The 21,221-nt window shown below is 35.1% G+C and overlaps 1 protein-coding gene across 1 annotated transcript; it reads right to left on the reverse strand.

Moving 5' to 3' along the window:
• Nucleotides 1-13,067: 13,067 nt before the first annotated feature.
• LOC113350763 (ankyrin repeat and SOCS box protein 2-like) lies at nucleotides 13,068-20,754 on the reverse strand. Its single transcript, XM_026594884.1, has 11 exons — nucleotides 20,710-20,754; nucleotides 19,896-20,043; nucleotides 19,184-19,324; nucleotides 17,969-18,108; nucleotides 17,590-17,676; nucleotides 16,667-16,792; nucleotides 15,900-16,055; nucleotides 14,940-15,041; nucleotides 14,210-14,380; nucleotides 14,044-14,123; nucleotides 13,068-13,342 (listed from the first exon to the last, which is right to left on the reverse strand). The coding sequence occupies exons 1-11, from the start codon at nucleotides 20,752-20,754 to the stop codon at nucleotides 13,300-13,302; spliced, it is 1,239 nt and encodes a 412-aa protein (XP_026450669.1). The 3' UTR covers nucleotides 13,068-13,299.
• Between the last annotated feature and the right edge of the window lie 467 nt (nucleotides 20,755-21,221).

A 21,221-nucleotide genomic window follows, 5' to 3' on the forward strand; every position in this document is an offset into this window, starting at 1 on the left:
TATTTCCCGCGACATAAATCTCACACTTTCTGGCTCAAAGTTATCGAACCGAACTTTCTTTAAGGAAAGCATCCTCCCAGTTGCAAGCTCTCGTGCTCAGAAAACACTGTTGTATGTACCTTGTCCAATCTAAAGATACAGTCATAAAATTGCAGTATTCACATAATTGCAGCACATGAACAAATACAAAAATACCTTGTCGACGTACTAATCCACTTCAACATTCCGATGTACAACGACACAAATTAGACCAGAAATGAGCAATTCAAGAACAATAAAAAATCGTAGAAAAATAACAAAAGAAGAAGAAAAAACCCTTACCTTTTCCAATTTCTCGAAACTTTCAGCACGAAGAGGAATCCAACCATGAATAGCTTCACGAGCAACAACACTAAGCCAAGAAGGCCAACCAGCAACAACTTGTTCACCAAACCCAACAGGTCTTCTGAGATTAACATCACCAATTTCTTGTTTGATTCTGCTCTTATCGACAGACCCAATTCCCTTCCTGTTCTTCGTTTGGAGATTCAAATCGAAACCCTGATTTCATCAATTTCTTCTTCATCTCTGAGATTAACAGCAACAGGTCTTCTTAAACAGCACCAAACCCAACTCTCCATCTGTCTTTATCTGTATTCTTGAACCAAATGCAGCCACAACTCAACATCAGAACATAAACCCTAATTTCTTCATTGTTTCTCGATCTCAATAAATTCTAGCAACAGTTTTTTGCTGATTCTTCCTCTCTACGCTCTATGAACATCATCTCAAATCTTATTTCCTTCTCAATTTCTCAATCAGCGTCTCGATCTGGTCTCTCGGATTTAACAGCAGCGGCTGCTGCTTTCTCTTTCTTTTCTCAGTTTTAGGGAAATGAATGAACTAATGATTGAGAGAAAACGTCTCTCGAATTCTTCATCTCTTGAATCAGCGTCGTTCTTCTCGTGGAGATCCATTGTTGCTGCTGGTGATGAAGGTGGTGGGAGAAGGAGACGAAAGAGAAGAAATCAGAGAAGAAGAAGAAGGAAAGATAAAAGGGTACAATTGGGTTTTTTTAAAATAAAAAAAGTTAAATTTGCTCATTATCATTTGACTTGGGGTTTTTGTCCCAGTTTTATTTGAAACGGTTTTTATTTGGTAGAAATAATATGACCGGTTTTTTCTTATCACTAGTTTGTTCACCTAGGGGTTTTGTCACTAGTTTTGTAAAAAAAAATGAAAACAAAATATTTTTGTTCTCTGTGTTTTCTATTTTTTTCTTTTTTTGTTCCTCCTTCTTCTTTTCGGAACAAAGTAAGAGATCGGGAGAATGACTGCAAGTGAGTCATGGCCAGTTTTACTATCTCTTAGACGAGTCTTTACATTTGGTCTGATTTAGTTGATTTTTCTTGATTTTCAAAAACTGTTTTTATCCTACCAAACAATTTTTAGAAAATGAAAACAAAAAAAAGGATATGTTTTTAAGACAGTGAAAACTTATTTTTGAAAATTGTTTTTAAAAATCGTACCAAACAGGCTTTTAGGTTTCCGCTTACAAATTTGTACGCGGTTCCAATTAAATAATTTATATTGGTGGCCAGCAGTAGATAAGCTTTAATGAAAATTCCAAGGAAGTTCAGATGGAATTTCCAAAAAGGAAATATTTATGAACCTATATTTATATTTTGTAGTAGGTTCTAACTTTTACGGTAGATCCAAAAAAGTAATATGTCAATAATTTTTGAAGCTGGTGTTTGGTAAAAAAAAAAATCAAAGTGTTTTTTATCCAAAGCACTTCGCAAATTTCTCAATTTTTAAAGCTGGGGAGGAGGAGCTTTTAAAAACTACATAAGCATAAGTTTTGGTCCCACCAAAATTAAATACTTGATTATCCTTTTTGTCCTTATTTTATTTTATAAATGACAAAACTTATCCTTAAATATATATACAGTCAATTTTTGATTACTTATATTTTATTCTTTCAATGTTATTATATTTTATTTTCAAACTATTTTATATACCATTTCATTTAATTTGGCAATCATAAAAATAAAAGCAAATATTAAATAGTTTGATTTTTTTGAAAATGGTTAAGTAAAACAAATTTTTTTAACAATCATAATAATAGTGACAATTAGTAAATTTAATACCATATATATTATATTTAATAGTAAAAAGAATTAATTATTTGTATACACAATAAAATTAAATAAAACTATATTAGAAATATGTCTATTTTTGTCATTTACTACAATAACAATGGTTGAATCTGATATTTTACCAAACACATTTTGGCTGTTTTTTTAATCAGTTTTAATTTTAATTAATTTTTTACCAAACGTCTAATTTTTTTTTCCTCACAACACATCACATCAACGCACGGCACAAAAATACCTTTACAAAAGCTGCAGCAATACCGAATTAAACTAAGCCTAAGTCAATCGGTGGTTAATTAGGTTGGATTTGGATGATACTCCGTATTTTGTAACTTATTCATTCATGATATCGCTTTAAGCGTATGAGTTAGAGCTGATCGTAACCGAACTTTGATTCACGTAAACGTAAATGTTCTGTAGTATTATTATACGGATTAAGTGGAGTCCGTAAAAGAAACGAAAAAAAAGAAAAGTGCTTTACCTGCTAACTCCAGCCATGACGCACGAAAATCAACTCTTGTAAATGCAGATAATGGCAATGGCTCGTGTCATGGGGATAGATTCTGCAAACAAGTGTCGTCAATCCCTTGTTGGCAGGTCATGTAGCCCCAAAAAATAGAAAACGACTAATCGGACACCGTTGGTGGCCGGATCGGATCAGCAGCTCGATGGATCTAGTCTGGGCGGCTGTTCCGGACTGGACAGCACCGGTAGGGCGGGATGTACTTGGCAGGGGTGTAATCGGGGAAGCGGATTAAAACGGAGATTAAAAACGAGACGGAAAACCGATCTGTCGACATGGAGAAGGGTCGAGCGAAGAGTGTTCTCCTTAGCAACAAGGACACTTATGCGGTCTGGCCACGCGGGCGGGACATTAAATATCTGCAGCACTCACGGTCTAAACGGTGTGGATTAGCTCTCTCCAAAAACATCCAACTCGAGTAAAGGGAACAAAGGGTCATTTTCATCTGGGTAATGGCTACGTGTCGTCTGGTACGTACATAGCAGCCTATTTTCTGATACGTAGCGACGGCCCCAGGATAACTTGAGATCTTAAATGGAGCGGACTCGGGTCGGGCAGAAGAGGAACATAAGTCACCTGTCAATTGTGTAGTCCTCGGGTAATTCAAGTTGGAAATTCATAAAGTCTTTTGGCCCCGGTATGCTTTGATTCGTTGATTTGACTGTTTGGAGAATGTCCCTCTCTGAAGTTTGGCCGTCCCTTTCTCCAGTTTCTCCAACTTTATCATGTACGCTGATTTTTTATTTCAACTGAAAAGCGCAAATATTATAAAATGGGACTCGTTACGTCACCGAAATAGTGTAGCAAGCGGAAAAAAAAAACTTACAAAACCTAGCTTGATTGGGACCAAAACTTTTACGGAAAATTTGCTATTTGGTCCTAAGCCCATATACTTAGTTATAGTAGGATCCAACCGGAATTTTTTATTATCCGGAGGTCCAAAATTAATTAAAACATGGAAATGATTGGAATATCCATCGTTTCCAAACGTGTGTACTAACACGCCTCCTAATATCATTCGATATTCTTCTCTTTCTCATAGAAAACCCAATCTTTGTGTTCTTCCTCTCTTTTCGTTTTTCATTTCTCTTCTCTGTTCTAAGAGAAATTCTTGTGTTTCAATCGGAGAATCACAAACCAAAAACGTAGATTTCGATCTAAGAGAAACCAATACTCAAAAATCCAAAAAGATTTTCGATTTTCCAACTTAAATAAATATATTTTTCTAGATCTACGAAGATAGTACCGCTCTCGTATAAGAAGATGATTACGAAGAATCACCAACACCAAAAACCAAATCAACGAGCAAAATATAAAATAAGAGTACTGAAATCAATAGCAGAAAAAGGTATGAATCAGTAGTACATATATGTTGTACTGAAAAAATCTTTAACCAATATGATACATCACTGTGTATAAGATGGTTTTTTTAGCTTTTGACTGTTCAAATTACCAGTACATAACTTAAAAACTGATGAAAATCATCATAAGTGATGTACGGTTTGTGTTTGTGTTTGTAGTTTGTGTTTCTGGCACATAGATTTGCGAGTACATAAGTCAAAAAAATGTTGAATAACAATCAAAGACATGCGGTGTGTTTTTATTTGTATTGACAACATATATCCAACGATACATATATACAATACTGAGGTAAAAAAACACTATGTTGTTTATTTTTGGTTGATGAGATAATGATCCGCCAGTACATATCTCTAGTACTTATGAAATAGGTTTTTTTACGCTTTCATTGGATTTAGGCACTATGAACATCAAGTACATAACTCACATACTGAATAGTAACCATTATTATGCTTTCACATGTGATTTTGGGTGTTTTAGGCATATGAGTATGCAGTACATAAGGACAATACTGATTATGTAACATTGGTTATGCTTCTATATAAGATTGTTTGTGTTTCTTGCACATAGATTTACCAGTACATAACTCAAAAACTATCGAATAAAAATCAAAACTGACATGAGGTATTTTCTTTCATACGTCTTTTCGCTGCACACCAGTACATATATGATGTATTGAGGTATAACCGTGCCTTTGTACTCTAAAATCATTAAGTTGGTTTATGAGATAATAATCTTGGGTATGCAGTACATAAGTCCAATACTGATGAATGTTTTTATGCTTCCATATATGATTGTGTTTAAGGAACATTGTTTAATTTCAAAATGGTGGTGGACAACAGGTAATGGAGATGGTGGTGGCGGCGGTGAAGGATTCGGGATGGAAGATATGTAAATGTGTTAAATTTGTATAATTTTTCTTCTTCTATGTCCTATATTCTTTCTTTGTTTGTTTTAATCATGATGTGGATTTTGGTTGCCAGTGTACCGGCAATTGTTGATTAAACAAAATAAAGTTAGTTTAATTTCTACGATTCTGCTAATTCCGGGGAAAAAACAGGGTCGATTTTACAGCATGATCCTAGAGTATATATACGTAACATTGGTTGCAGGTAAGGTTGTCACGAAATCCAGTAGGAAGTTATTTAGATTTTGTCCAACTGCATTACATACTCATTTTGACATGAAACTAACTTTTATAATGTGACAGGTATTGGTGCCGGGAGACATAGTTTAGTAGTAGCAGTGTTGGTGGTGGTCTTGGTATTGGTAGCACTGGAGTGGAAGATCTAGTTTTATGTTTAATTTTTTTTCCTCTTTGTTTATCTTTTATTCTTCTTTTTTGTTATAATCTTGGACCCTTGATGTATATATTGGTTGTTAATGTAGCTGCAATGTTGGAGTAAGCTAATTTTATTTACTCTTATGTTTAACTGTGTAGAAGAACATAAGTAATACAATGAATAATACTAATTTTATTCTACGATTCTATAGATTTCGATTCCATTAGTATGTTATGGCTAACAAAAACAAAAATTATGTCGATTTTTATAGTATAATCCTACAGTATATATGTGTTGTACTGAAATTACATATTAATTGTGCTTAAAAATACAAATTTTACATTAACAAATGTCATATATTGGTTGTACTAAAAACTAAAATATATCGATATCAACTAACAATTTATATACTTGAGCAAAAGCTATCAAGTGTTTTTGCCTAAATACAGATTAAGTTCACATTCAAGAAATGGGTACATCTGATATACGATGAGAAAAACTTCAAATACAAAAAATGAGTACATCTAATATATACTGAGAAAAGTATACAAAAAATGAGTACATCTGGAAAAAAAACGAACATAAAATATTTTCATTCACTTTTAACTCCACGTATTTAAAACCGTTCTTCATAATTTCACAAGTGAACCTGTAGTAATACCCAGTGCTCTTCCCAAACCCCAGCTTAACTTGTTTAGAATCATTGGTGATGTTCCCTGGACATTATTAAAGAGAAAACAAAATATTTCAGCTATGAAAGAAATGAAAACAAAACCTATTCATAATATTAAGAGGGATGTTCTCCACTTTCAGTACATATTGACTACACTCATATTTTCAGTGGATTTTAAGCATCCTAACATATATTGCATTAAAAAACACAACTAATTCCATCCAAAACCTATGCGTAATGCTAAGATGGTTATTCTTCCTTCCACAATCGTCAGTACATATTGGCTTCACTCACACACACACATATATATTCACTGTGACCATCGAATGTAAGCTAAACGAGATTTAGGATTGTGGCAACATTGGAAGGTTAAACCTATCTAGTACTCCATAACATTACTCTTTCACAAAATTACTACCCTTGCTAATCAAATTTCTAAAATATAGTAATTCTAGGGGAACCTGTGTATGGAGGCTTGCCGAATACAACTTTAGTACACATTGAGATGTTGTTGCTACACTTTCGGATCCATGTAGAAAGCATCTAGGCAGGAACTACAAGGACTATCTCTCCATGCCTGTAAAGAAAGAAACAAATGAAATATCAGAAACATCTTCAACCTCAAAAAATGAAGTAAAATTGTTGTGCACTTCTCAAAAAATCCAATACAACTGCTATGTACTGTATGTTCTATTCTAGTCTCGAACATACTGCATTGGTAGTAGTGTGAAGACGGGTATGCAGTAAATTTTTTTTTACTTGAATACGAAAATCCAATATAGTTGTTATGCACTACTCAGAAAATCCAGTACATCTGCTATGTATTGTATGTTTTATTCTAGTTCGAACATACTGCGTTGGGTGGTAGTGTGGGGATTACTAGCATCTGATTTTTCAGTATACCGAATATGTACTCAATATATTCTCAGTACATGAATATGCACTCAACTCAGTCCGTAAAAAAATTTTCACACCACCATCCTATAACCATGATGTACTGTAACTAATAAGAGAGAATAGCATTACCAATTCTCTCAGCCAATTTTGCTTGTTCAAGAGGACTCCTATATAAAAATGGTAATACCCAGACACGAAAATGACAGCATACCATCAAACGAATAGACAACTACTCATAGATACAACCTATTGGAATATAATTAGCAACATGTTCCTTACCGGATCACAATAACTATGAAATCATGATAGCTAAAACTAGGTTTAGTAATCTACAAAGTAAATTAATCACTATGAAAGCATGATAGCTAAACCGCAGTCAAAAAATATTACGCAGTTTAGAAGAAATACACATTTGTAAACAGACATAATATGGGTCTATATCTTAAAGATACCAAAAAATAAACAAATTAATAGGGATTTCAAGACAAATGACAAACATATATACAAAAAAGATCATGTCTATATCTTAAAGATACCTACCCTTAACTAAAACAATACATCATATATATACTGATAGCTAATGTAGTGTAATAAACTGAAAACAAACACAAACCAACAAAATGAAGCTAAAATAATCAGATCTAGTAAAAATTTCAACATAATACATCTAATCAAGCATGAAAATTGCATAAATACAAAAAAAATCATGTTATTCCGGTACTCCACATATGTAGTGCTGATTCACAACCTAAAATTCAACTGCATGTCAAAACAAATGATGAATCTATATAACTAAATCAAAACACTTTTTTTTTTCCCAGTACGCCATATATGTACTGCTGGATCATATAAATAAGTGATGAATCTATGAAAAACAAAATCATAGCATTTCTTTTCAGTATACCATATATGTACTAGCGGATCAAACAATCTCAAACAACAAAAAAACACAAAAAACTAAGTAACCATGAGTGAGTTTATAAGGAAGTGGATTAAAAACATAAAAGAAAAACACAAAATACAAACCGTCAATTCTTTGAATCTTTTTATTATACTCTTGTTCTTCTTCCCCCCTTTCCACCGTCTTTCCTTCTTCTAATTAAAAACCTAATTCTTGAAATACAAATTAACAATTAAATCACCGAACTCAATAACTAAATCTCGATCTCATCTTAATATTGAGTTCAAAAACCTAGTAATGAATCTACGTATATAACATAATCAAAAGAATTTTACATGATATTAAGAAAAAAATTAGGTATTTTATCAGTACGACATATACATACCGATGGTTCATACATAAAAAAACTGGAAAAAAATAATCTAAAACTAACAAAAACAAACTAGTATAGTCAAATCTCGTAACAAAATAAACAAAAAACATGATTCTCCATCTAGATCTGAACTATTTTCACAAAAATGAACTAATTCAGTATGGAGATTGAAAATTTAATCAAACATCAAAAAGGACCATATATATGTGAAGATCGAAAAGATCACCAACTATGGAAGATCAAGATGATATAAGTGATTAATGAGTAGCAGAAAGGTCAAGATGATTTAGATTTAAAAACACAATCAAATATGAAATTCACTAACTTGAGGAGTAGCAATAAGAAAATCGACCTACCAATTACAAGATATGAGTTTGAATTCACGAATCGGGCGAGAATCTCAAAAGATTTCATCTTCGGAGCTCTTCTCTGAAACACAAATTGAGAAAATAAATTGAAATGAAAGAGATAGGTTCATGTGCTTTTATATACTGGAGGGTGTTTTGGGAATTTTTAAAATACATCGTATTGGTTCCGCACGTGTATAGGACCTGGGAATAAAATTTTTGGTCCATTTTTCTTTTTTCTTTTAATTATGGACCTCCGGTTATTGAACTCTTAATGGGTGGACCTGCCACTAATCAGGCCCATAAGAATAGTACAAATTGGTAATTCCTACAACTTTTAATTGGGGCCTCCCACTAGAGGACAAAAAAGATCACCCCATTCTAATTTGAGCCACCCCTTATCAGTTTTTTTCTAAATGGCTAAAAGGTCTTTGCATAATTAATAATAATCTTAATTAGTTAGTGATAATCTTACTTAATTAGAGTTTAACCTTTTTTTTCAAATTTTTGGTTTATCCATATGTGTATGAAAAATTTCTGAGAATGCAATTAAACTGCGAGAAGGTTTTGAAAGACTTAGTGAGTTCGATTCTGACTTCGATATTCTTCCATCAAGTCAGCAGTGGGAACAAGGAATAGAAATTTGTAATTGTTTAGAGGCTTTTAATAATATTTCAACTGAGTTTGTAGGGATTAAGTGTCCAACTGCGAATCTTTATTGGGGTATATAAAATTAACCAAAGCATCAGAAGTTGGGAAGATAGTACTTTTGAGTATGTCAGAGAAATGGGGTTGAAAATGAGAGAAAAGTTTAATGCATACTGGAGTGAAAGTAACTTGATTATGAGCATTGGAGTGGTTTTAGATCCAAGATATAAGGTAAAATGGGTTAGGTTCACATATAAGATAATTTTTGGGAATAATGAACGTGCATCAGTTGAGTATGAGAAGTTCAGAACAGACTTGACCAAAATTTTCAAGGCATATGGATCTCAAAACAACACTTCAGCTCCTGCTTTCTTTAGCAACCCTGTCTCTCGCATGGATGTAAGAGGCCTAGGTACAAGTAACCCTGATTATGCTACTTTTTTGTTGGAAAATGATGAATATGATGTTCAGAAATCTGAGTTAGAGACGTACTTATAAGAACCAATTCTTCCAACTGTGTTACCCCAAGATGAATACAATTTTGATATATTGAGTTGGTGGAAGCTAAGTACCGCTAAGTACCCAATTATATCAAAGATAGCAAGGGATGTGTTGGTTGTTCCCGTGGCCAGTGTAGCATCAGAGTCCATGTTCAGCGATGGTGGAAGGGTTCTAACAACACACAGAGCTTCACTAAGTCTAGAATTGGTCCAAGCATTGCTATGCTTAAGTGATTGGATGCCAGGCTTCTTTGATGCAGGTAAATCTTCTTTTCCTTTGCTTAGTTATTTTCCTTTGCTTTTCTGTGATGCATCATGTACCATTAGCTGATCGAACAACCATTGAATCTTTCATTTTCTGCAACAACCAACATGGTTTATGTTTCTGCACTGTTACTGCAACTAAGATGATTTCTTGTCTTTTGATAATGCTACATTCTTTCACACCTGCCAGTATGGAGTTGTATGTCTGTGTAGCCTGTACTTAGGTTCTCTAATTTTGTAAACACAGTAGAATACTTATTCATACTGATATATGCTTTTGAAATCAATGATTTATTAAAGACTTGTATTCATCCAACATTCTATATTGAGTTCAAATATTGTTAGGAGTATATCTTCAGCATCTATCCTGAATATACACTGCTTTGAATTCAGTTTTTGGTGTTACAGTGTAGAAGATGTCTCTCCTGTTTAAGACTATTTGTTTTTCTTTTCTAGTTGATTGTTTGTGAATGTAGATATGGAAGTCATCGACTGAAGTTGATGCAATGATGCAACATGCAACTAGGCAGCCAAGGAAGATCATCACTAGCAAGTTGTTTGACATTATTGTTAAGTCTGTGTACAAGAAGACATGGTTTTTTCTTTTTTGATGTTGTGTACTTTAGTTTGCAGACTGTTTGGTTGGGTGTTTGTAGTTCTTTTTTCATGTGTGATGTGACTGAGACACTGGAGTAGTGTTTGTGTGGGTTTTTCTGTCTTTCCGTTACACTAAACATTTGAAAAGTCAGTTAAATTTCAGCTTCTGCTTCTGTCCCACAAAACCGGATATTAGAGGATAAAAATGTGACATCCGATAGGTTAACCTTAACCTTATCAAATTGGATTTTTGATATCCGCCGGATGTTATCGGATATCGGATATCCGATAACCCTTAACCTTATCGGTATGGCCAATATCCTGCGGATATTTATCCATTGAACCACTTACTCAAGTATTTTGGAAGCACGACAGTGTCACCTTTCGGAAAGAAAAGGCAGAAGTGGATGCATGCATCCAGCAGTTTTGGACCCCATTTCTTGGCTGGTCATATACCATGGGGCATTCATTTTTATGTCGTTGACTTTTGCTCAAGCTCAAGGGTTCCACAAACAACCTCAGAGAAATATGAACAGATACCTCTTTTGGTTTGGCATACCTTTCCGACATTTTACTAATATTCCAGGCCTATGAGAAGCATAAAGGAACGTGAAGATAAAATCTGATTCTTTGATTTTGAATTTTGATTGAGTCAATGCTATAGCTCTAGGCTGAAGGAAGGACAGTCTTTACTCTTACAAAAGCAGAAGTTGTTTCCATGCAACTCGTTACTGGAATTTCTGTCCTTTCGAATACAAATTACTGAAACATTGCCGAAAATGCTTACTATGGGCGAATGTATGCTGTTTTCTTCCATGTACTTCACGCTTTTGCTTAATTTAATCGTCAGAAAGGTGTGGGATATTTAAGTGCACGCATTGACTTCGTTTTGATGCTGAATTGGGAAGATATATCAAATCTTATCTTTATCTGCAGTGATCAGGGATGAAATTTCCTTGGGAGAGATATCATTTCGGTGTAGTTGTTCGAATTTGTCTTATAAAGAAAATGGTTGTATTTACGCTCCTCGATTTCAAACACCTGATTTATGTGTTGTATGTCGCACCGTGCAGAAAAGCTGTTAAGGATCGAGCAAGAGAGAGGAGAGCATAAACGCGCGGAAACAATAGACTACATTGAGAATAATTCGGTGTGTCAACTTTCATGGCTCAACAGCCTATTTATATTGTTCACAAACTTGACGACCACTCAAGGTATTTTTCTAACTAAGATCAAACTCTAAACATAGACACTTTCCTAATATAACTCTCACAACTTAATATGCATATCTCCTAAATATAGACTCTCATATATTATTTCCTAATAAAAGCGCATAAGATTTAATCAACCGAGTCAAAAACTAGGATCATGAAGTGGTATTAGTTGCAACTACAGGCTAATTGAAACCAGAAGTCCACTTCATTATTTTACAGTTGACGTTATATAGCTATTCCTGGAAATTTGAAAAAGTAATCAAACATTAAAAATACTGATGCAGCTAGACTTGATTCGAATTGTGGAAGCTGACGGTTTCAAACCCCACGCTACGTGCATGGTGTCATAAACCCCACGCCACATGCATGACAAACCAATTGAGTTGATGAAGATCGAAGTCAAGTCGAAGTATTGGCATTAGTTGAAATTTGTTACCTCATCAAGCATTTGACAACATGCCGTCATTTGTAAAAGTGCAATGATCGGTGAATCACCGGCACACCTGAACTTTTGCAACACAACCGTAACTATTTTAAAAAATGACTGATGAACTCGGAAAACTAGCCAAAACTTTTGCAAAAGCTGTCCATGTTTTAAAGTAATGTTATATACTTCGAATGATCACAGTTTACCACATCACGCCATAATTGCGGACTATTTGAAATGAGAAGGATTATATTGGTACAACAATGAGAGGAAATACTTTATGCAGAGTCGCTTCCCTTGAATATGTGTTACACTGGATCGCTCTGTATGCTGCAAGCAGTTTTCTGGCTATTTCCTTTTCTGACTTGAGAACCCAAATGGGTATAACATCACTAAGATATTTTAGTTAGAAAAAATCTCCTCCAATATCTACTGAAGGGGGATCTCTTCTATGTTAACACTGGTTGACAATCAAATGTAATCTGCAACAGTGCCTCTATACGTTCTACAACTTAAGGCTTTGGTCTTCATTTTAGTACCTATTGGAAGTTTCATAAAGCAGCAGAACATTATAGAACCTAGTTAGCATAGATGAGATAATGGATTAGTCTCATGAGTCAAGAGGCTAAATAACAGTGGGCCTTGAACAAAACTACCACTAGTACAGTACCCTATCAATATATGTTTCATCATGCCCAGTTGGCTGTTTCTAATGATAAAAGGTTCTTAAACCTAAAAATCTCCACACATGTACCAAAAAACACCCTAATGCATTATACCTAAAATGTCATCAAAGGAGAAGGAGACACTAATGAGTGATGATCGCATCACTCTCATTAAGGGGAAAGATAAATATCCCATAACATTGCAGTACCAAAAAAATCACATGTTGAATGCTTAGGAGGATCAAAGCCTTCAGCTACAAAATCCATATCAATTATCCAAACCTCAAGTTTTAAAAAAAATGTGGAGGTAAGTAGGGGAGACGTGTTGGAAGTAAGATAACTGAAACTTATTTACACAGCTACTTGAGGCATAAGAGGTTAAAAGAGTTGCCTTCATCAACAAAAATTCCAAGTGGAACAGGAAAGTACTAATTAAGGTAAAGAACCGTCGAGATGCTATTGTCCGTGTACAATCATTACCATCTTCTTCTGCCTATGGTTGTAGGATGGACTTCAACCTAGCTTCATTAGCACCCCTGTAAGCAAAAACGGGAGTAAGTAAATAGAAAGCATGCCAGAGCAGAAAATGAGAAAATTATGATACAGTTTCACCAATGAGACGTATTCTTCAAATTTAATAATTGATGGCTTCAAATTTAGAAGAGAAATTAATGGGGTAATTAAAACAAAAACAAGATATGAAAAGGCTTAGAAAATGAAATACTTAAGTTTTTACATTGTACTTTTTATAATGCTTCAGACAAGATTATAGTTTTGGCAAAATAGAGATGACACTTCTCCAACCACTTGATGGAGTACGGATCATAATGAAACCATGTGCAACATTGACGGCTGATGTTCCATATGGTCGTTAAGACTACACTACGCGATTCAAAGGGGTTTAACCAGTAAACACAGGTCATATAAGCTGTGGGTACAGAATTGAGCCTTTTAACTTGTGGTCTTAAGTCTAATGATTCTGTAAATCACATTTCTTGGGAATGTGGTTATTCTAGACAAATTTCTTAAGAAAAAGGGATAAGACGTTTCTAATAGGCAAAATGGACACTGATATCTGGAAAACATGAGGAATACCTTAAGACAACCAAATTGGTCGCCAAATTTGAATTGGAATCAAGGAACTTTAATTATACTGTCTTCATGGTGAATAGATGACAAAATTAATGACTATAACACATGGGAGTAGAATTCTTAATAAAGGTTAATAAAACTGAACCTGAATGCATCAGCAAGATCTTTGTTTCCAGGATCCAGCGTCAAACCAGTAAAAAATGCATCTGCTGCTTCGCTGTACCTCTGTGATAAAAAATGCAATAAATAAATTCAAACGTGATTTGTCTACGAAGAAAAACGAAAAACTAAGCAGAGGAAAAGTCACAAACTTTCAGAATGTTGAGCGCTGCGCCTTCCCTGTAGTATGCCTTTGGCCAACAAGGCCTTAAAGATATGCATTCAGTTGCATCCCTTAATGCTTCAGGTCCATCTTGCATACGGGCATAACAAGCACTCCTATTGGATAGTAGACTTGCATCTGTTGGAGCAACTTCCAATGCCTATATTTCCATCACAAAAATTTAATTGTTAAAGCAGTCACAACTCGCAATACACAAGAGGAAACCCGGAAAATTAAGATTATAAGAATGAAAACATAATAAAACAAAATATGACACGGGTAGAATTGACTGGCTGGAAAGATTACACAGTCTCTTGTTAATCTTTTAATATATTTTTCCCTCCATAACCAGAATTAGAGTTGACGAATGTTTATACAGTTTTGTATCCCTAAATGAGTCCTCTAAATCCAATGATCATTATAATAATCAGGCTAAACAAACTTCATAATGCAATTCATTATTGCAATTGATAAGCACTAATATGATTGATAATCCCATGACATAAACCATTTCTTAACTTCCCATAGATCCATACATTACCGAGCCCAGAAATCCGTAATAACTACTAGTCAACTTCTTAAATATCATAATTATGGTAGCCTTCAGCTGTAAGTCTACTCCAGAAGCATACACTCATTCTAATATATCATGAGAAAGTATTCAGTTACCACTATGTTATTGAGGGATCATTTGCTTTCAAAGTTAAGCATAAATGTACCTTTGAGTACCAGGTCGCTGCCAAAGAATACTGCTTTTCCTGAAATGCTTCTGCGCCTTTCATTTTTGCTTGAAGAAATGTCTCATAACCTTCAGGTTTCTTCTGTTCGAAAGTTCGGATTTTTGTATTGTTAAAGAAAATTCAAAAACAAACAAGAAGTACAAGGCATTTAAAAAATGTACAATGACGGTGATGGCAAAGAATAGGAGATGAGAGATCATAGTTAAGCACTGGTATCATGACGTGACACATTTTATTGTTTAATGTGGGTATTTTACTTCATTATTATACCTCTGTCCCTTCACTTCCTTTACTATTATTATATTCTTTCTGAATTGCTGATTTTTTTCTAAAAGATTTAAGCCAAAAAGTGCAGATGAGCTCAAAAGCCTTTAGTTCTTCCCTTGTCCTTATAAATTCACCAAGCATCATTGCCTAAATCTTAAATTTGAGAAAGACACAGGGTCTCGAATTCTTAAGAAAACTTGGGCCTCTACTTATTTATGTGGCTACTATCCCATGCAGTTCTAAGGGTTGTATAATGTTGTAAATGTACCTCTAGTTCTGAGCATAAGGGCCTGCTACACAGGTAATAATTGCCAGGTACCTGCAGTGTTTGATATTGATGCAAATGACACAATCTAGACTTGTAAGTTGAGCGGAGCCATCTGGCCTTATTAGTGGTATTACATAAAGCAGGTCCAGCGTAATATGTATATACCATTGGTTGAGATATTTATTATCCAATAAGGGGGGTGCAGCAGGACGATAGATTGGTGAGCAATCAATAGAGGTTGATGTACATATGGAGGAAAAATGCGAGGTCGCGAAATATTACTGTAGGCGCAAACAGACAGAAGTACTCCGTCGTATTTTCATCAATAAAAATCCAACGGTAAGTTATCACATAATTACAGACAGAAGTCAACTCATCAACTGTGTAAGATATAGATTCTGTACCTTCTTCTTTTTGGCAGCTTCAGAATGCACATGCTCCATAAGTCCACCAATGGTCCAATTCGGATATGTTGGAATGCAAGAAGTCACAGGAAATAGAATCTCAACAATTTCGCTATTACCCTCTTTTGCAGCAATTTCTACTGCAGTCATCCCTTCCTGTGTTTTAAAAATAAAAGAAAGTTTGATTCAATAAGCTGGATCATAGGATAACCCGACTTCTAGTCAACCCAGGTCTCTGTAATGGTATTGCCAATTCTCTTGACTTCTGGTGGAGAAATCTGTCACATCCAACCAGCCTGCAACTTATGTTCTCAAGAAATAGGTCGTCATGAAAGTATGGCATCTTGGCAACCTTTTAACTGTAAAAGGAGGTGTAAGCGTGTAGCACACTAAGATTATGATGGTGTTCTTTTTAATAGAAATGGGTCAAATAACTCCAAGTATGACAGAGTCGAATGCACGAAGAATATTGTTTTAATAGTCTTATACATGTATTACCTTTCACCTGTTCTTGTAAACCAAGGTGTTGGTCTCTTAAGAGTATCGAATCCTAGGGTGGTGTACAATCGCAATTGAGACTATGACTATCAGATGAACATCCTTAGAGTGGCCATAGGGGTTAGCTGAACCCACGATTGGGGGTCATGATGGGGGCCACAAAGTCATCTATATGGAAATAAAAGATGATTTTGGCGACCAGATAGGTTTCAGAAGAAGTTTGAACTGGAGAGAAATCAATTAAGAGGCTAAGTATTAGGTATCCATACATTATCTGTAACATTTGGATCAGCACCAGCCTCTAGTAAGCGCACGATACATTGTGTTCGCCCATGATCTACTGCATATAGCAGAGGGGCAATTCCACTTGATTCGGCATTTGGATCAGCACCTGCCTAGATAGATGCAAAAAAAGAATGGTAAGACTTTATTAGTTATCAGGATATGCGGAAAATTCCATAAAAGTCTAGGAAGACATGCATGACATCTTCGAGAAGATTATGACATAAGAATTACACTAGCATGTGGCAGAGAGTATTATGCTTTGAGAGTTTTCCAGACATCCACAATTATCTTTCACATTATTATGCTTTTATTTATTTTTTGTTCAGGATTTCAATTTTAATGAACCAGAGACATTAATTTTAAGCATATACAAGTTATGTAAACTTATGACCAGCAAGCTAAACAATATCTTTTTACATCGTAATTTTCAATAAGGTAAAATGGTTTATGGGCGGTGCATCCATGTGAATCTTATTAATACAACTTGGGGTTGATCAACCAGGGTATGTGATACTTAAAGGTACCCAAATCTGGGAGTGTTGCAGCATCAACTTGTGTAACGGTCCTCATAAGTTGAGTTAACAATTACCTTTGGACCTAGAAAATGAGCTAGCGCATGGCACAAACTAAGAAAAAGAAGTTTGGGATCAAACTCAAATACAGCTTAAAAAATTTACGACCAGTGGTTTTACTCAGAAATGATCAAACAGATAAATAAAGGGATGAGCCTTTTGATATAAGCAGGAATTGTAATCCACATTCACTAAATGTGGATACTGTGTAAATTCCCTCAAAGATCAATGTGAGTGGATAAATATATATTTAGTAATCCCAAAACATTTCTTAGGCAACCCTCTGAGAAGATAATAGGACATTGTGCCACCAGAAGGTTGAGCCAAATTTGTACCTGTAGTAAAAGGTCCATGATTTGCAGGGAATTGTTAAGAATAGCTGACGCTAGCGGTGTAACTGCACCCGACATCACTACATTAGGCTGCACAGGAAGGAACATAGATTTAGTGAATAGCCTGGCCAAGTTGGAAAATAAATAGTAGATAAAAATCATTTGCGCACTAGACGATACTCTTAACTGTTTTCAAGTAGATAATAATCTAGTCATTCTTTACAAAGGTAAGTTAAGATGTTGCATAAAGTTTCTAAAACGCAAGAAAGGTATATCTTCCTATTTATAAAGATTGTAACAGTGCCCTGTTCTATTTTTCTTTGTTGATCGACTACTTGAAAAAAAAAATAGCCCTTTGTTTTGTTGAGGGTGGTCAACTTACATCTGCATGGTGATCAAACAACACTTTAACAGCATCAAACTGGCCAAGAACAACAGCATATGATAGGGCTGTGCCAGATGTAGTAGCAGCATTGATGTGAATACCTTTTGAAAGTAGCAATGTCTGTATCTTTCTATCTCCTGCAGATAAAGCGGCACATGATATACACGCCTCATTGTATGCCGAAAGGGGAAAAAAAGATACTATAGAAGAGATGGGCTACATCTTTATGCTATTTTTGGAATAAAGAAGTAGCAACATGGAAGAATTCTACAATGCTCTAGTTAAACCGAGCACCAAGGTGAAGTATTTTGTTATATCCCAAAGTTCACTATAACAGACTCACAACCGATTCACATTCAATTATAAATCTAAGTCTTCTAAAGTAAATATGCATGCACTGAGTGTTTCCCTCTTATGTAGCAAGAGGTAAGCTGTACGCTTCAATCTTCCAACGCTCCAGAGAACTCCAAACAACATAAAAAAAATTATAACAAACAAACTTATGGAGAATAAAAAGTTTATGAGAAAGTTCATCTAAGCTTTACCCAAGCATGTTCATCTAATGCAGAATAAAGTCTCACAACAAGAAAAATTTTGCTAAGAAAGCTATATTAGGACGTCGAACAGTCCTAACATAAAATTTTGCTTAAAAGGTCAAAGATAAGAATGGAATTTTTTTCCTACCAGGCAAAAAATTAGTCTGATATTTTACTTGTATGCCAACCATAAACCAGTCAAAAGGGATTATATACAAGAATGATTTGCTTGAAGTTGCCAGTAAGTTAGACAGTTCAAGTATTACATGTTCCTAAAAATACAACAGATGAAACTCTTGAAAGCATAGCATTACTTAGGCAAAGATGCAAGAAAGGAATTGGTCAATGGTATTGCTGAATACATATAGGTTGCATACGAATAGAATGTTGTATAAATAAAGTTAACGAGTAAACTAATCTTTGCATGTCTGCCATCGCTATGTCAATAAGATGGGAAATCTCACTAAGGGTACATATCAACATTTAATGCCACCGTGTCTGGATAAGTAAACTACCATCGAGTTTTAAATATACCGAGTCAAATTGCTTTCACTTACTAAAGATTAAGTGGAAATATTAACAACTGAACACACAGACATGCATAGATTTGTACATAACATGTAGATTTATAAGAATGTACAAGTCCTGTTCTAAGGTTAAAGTAATGGGGAAGTACCTCCCAATACAGCATGATGCAAAGGAGTATTAGTTGTACTATTTGGATCGTTTGATCCATCAGGATTGGCACCCTTCTCAAGAAGATACTCTACAGTGTTAAGATGCCCTTTAACAGCTCCGTAACATAAGGGAGTTACACCTGAAACACAAAAACAGCAATAAGATAAAATTTTATTTCAGCTGCAGAGATTTCCCTTTATGTTTCACGCGGATAGTTGAGAATATATTAAACCTTACTGACCAAACAATTAGGTTCCACTTTAGTCCCCTAAAGTCTAAACTATGTCTGTTCGGGCATAATATGGTTCTGAAGAAGGCCACTGTGAACCAAAAAGTGAATAATAGCTCAAGCGTGAGACCATAAAGCCCATAAAAGACAAAATTAACACATAGAAAATTTACAATAAGGGACTTAAAATCTTTAACGAAGTGCTTGAATTTGTATTTTCAAGCAAACAACTTCAGAAAGATCCACCACATCTTGCTGCCAACCTGTAGCATAGTCGATAGAATTCCTAACAATTTTTCCTAATCAATAACGAACAACAGCTAAATCCATGGGAATGAAGCGATAATTGAACAATATTTAACAGTGAAATCTGCTATCTGAGAGTTTATTCTCTATGAAAACAAGATCAAAGTTACATAGACACCGAATCTGATAAAAAAAAATCAAAATAAGAACTAGACATCAAAGGGAATGATGTTACCATGATAGTCTTCCACATCAACGTCAAGATTCAACTCTTCAAGCAAGTATCTAACACATCCACTCTTCCTCCAGCAGCAGCAAAAGCAAGAGATCCTCTTCCATCTCCATCCACAAGACGTGGGATCGCTATTGCTAATCCTTCCTTTCTACTATCGTAAAATGAAGCTTTCACTGATAATCACCCCAAAGTAACATGCAGATAACTTCAGAAACATAGTTTTTTTTTGAGAAAAACAAAAAAAAGGAAAATCATAAATAAATAAAACCATATTGGAGCTTACTCTTGAAACGATCTAGTTTCCCTGTGTAAGCAGAATTCAGAAGATCAAAATAAGATGATGCAGGGCCCGCAAAAAGAGTCAAAATCAAAACAAAATAATAATAATAAATAAATAAAACAAAATACATAAATAATTCAAGGGTTTTGAAGAAGAAGAATACATACATGGAGAATAAACGATATTGATCTCATCTTTATCTACGATGACACCGAGAAGTCGTTGTTTTCGTGGAGCTGCAAAATCGGAAAACGAAAATGTAAAATCCAGAAGAAGATTCAAAATCAGAACTACAGAAACTGGGGTTTTACAGAGAAAGAAAACGAACTTCGATTAATCTCCATTTTAGGGTTTCTGGAGTAGAGATTGTTGTGTGCAGAAAGGGGAACCTGTACAAGAGTGAACTGTGAAGACTGAAGAGTGATTTTTATATAGGAAATTTTCTTTTTCCGATTTTGTTTTTTACGCATTTAAGAAAAAACTGAGAAAATGAAGACGCGCCAAGAAATGTGAGTGTACGAAACAGTCGGGCACCTTTAAAATTGACACGTCATCCAAAAGTAAAATCAGAAAAGCCATGGTATTTGTTAACCTATAGGTGATCGGGCGTAGGTAAAACTCACCGATAGCACTGAGGTAGAAATTAACATTTAATTAGGGGTGCACACGGACCCGATAAAACCGCCAAAACCGTTCGACCCGAACAAAAATGACGGAAGCCCACCGAACCCGAAGTATACAACGGCCTAGGGGTGTATATCGGGCCGGGCAGGCCGGCCCTAGTCCGAATATATCACAGGCCGGGCTGGACGGGCTTAGCAACCTAACTACCCATCAAGTTTCACAGGCCAGGCCGGGCCGGGCAGCAGCAGAAATTTACTGCCCATGGCCTGTCCAAGCCTGTGAAACAAGACGGGCCAGGCCAGGCCGGGCGGGTATCAGGCCTTGACAAGTGACAACAGTAAATGAGAAGATAATAACTAGCAAACTTCAAATCAGTAAATTGCATAAAATTGTAGATTGTTCAAATCAAACTTCAACAAAAA

Source organism: Papaver somniferum, chromosome 2 (assembly GCF_003573695.1).
Source record: "Papaver somniferum cultivar HN1 chromosome 2, ASM357369v1, whole genome shotgun sequence".
In the NCBI taxonomy this organism is placed as follows: Eukaryota; Viridiplantae; Streptophyta; class Magnoliopsida; order Ranunculales; family Papaveraceae; genus Papaver; species Papaver somniferum.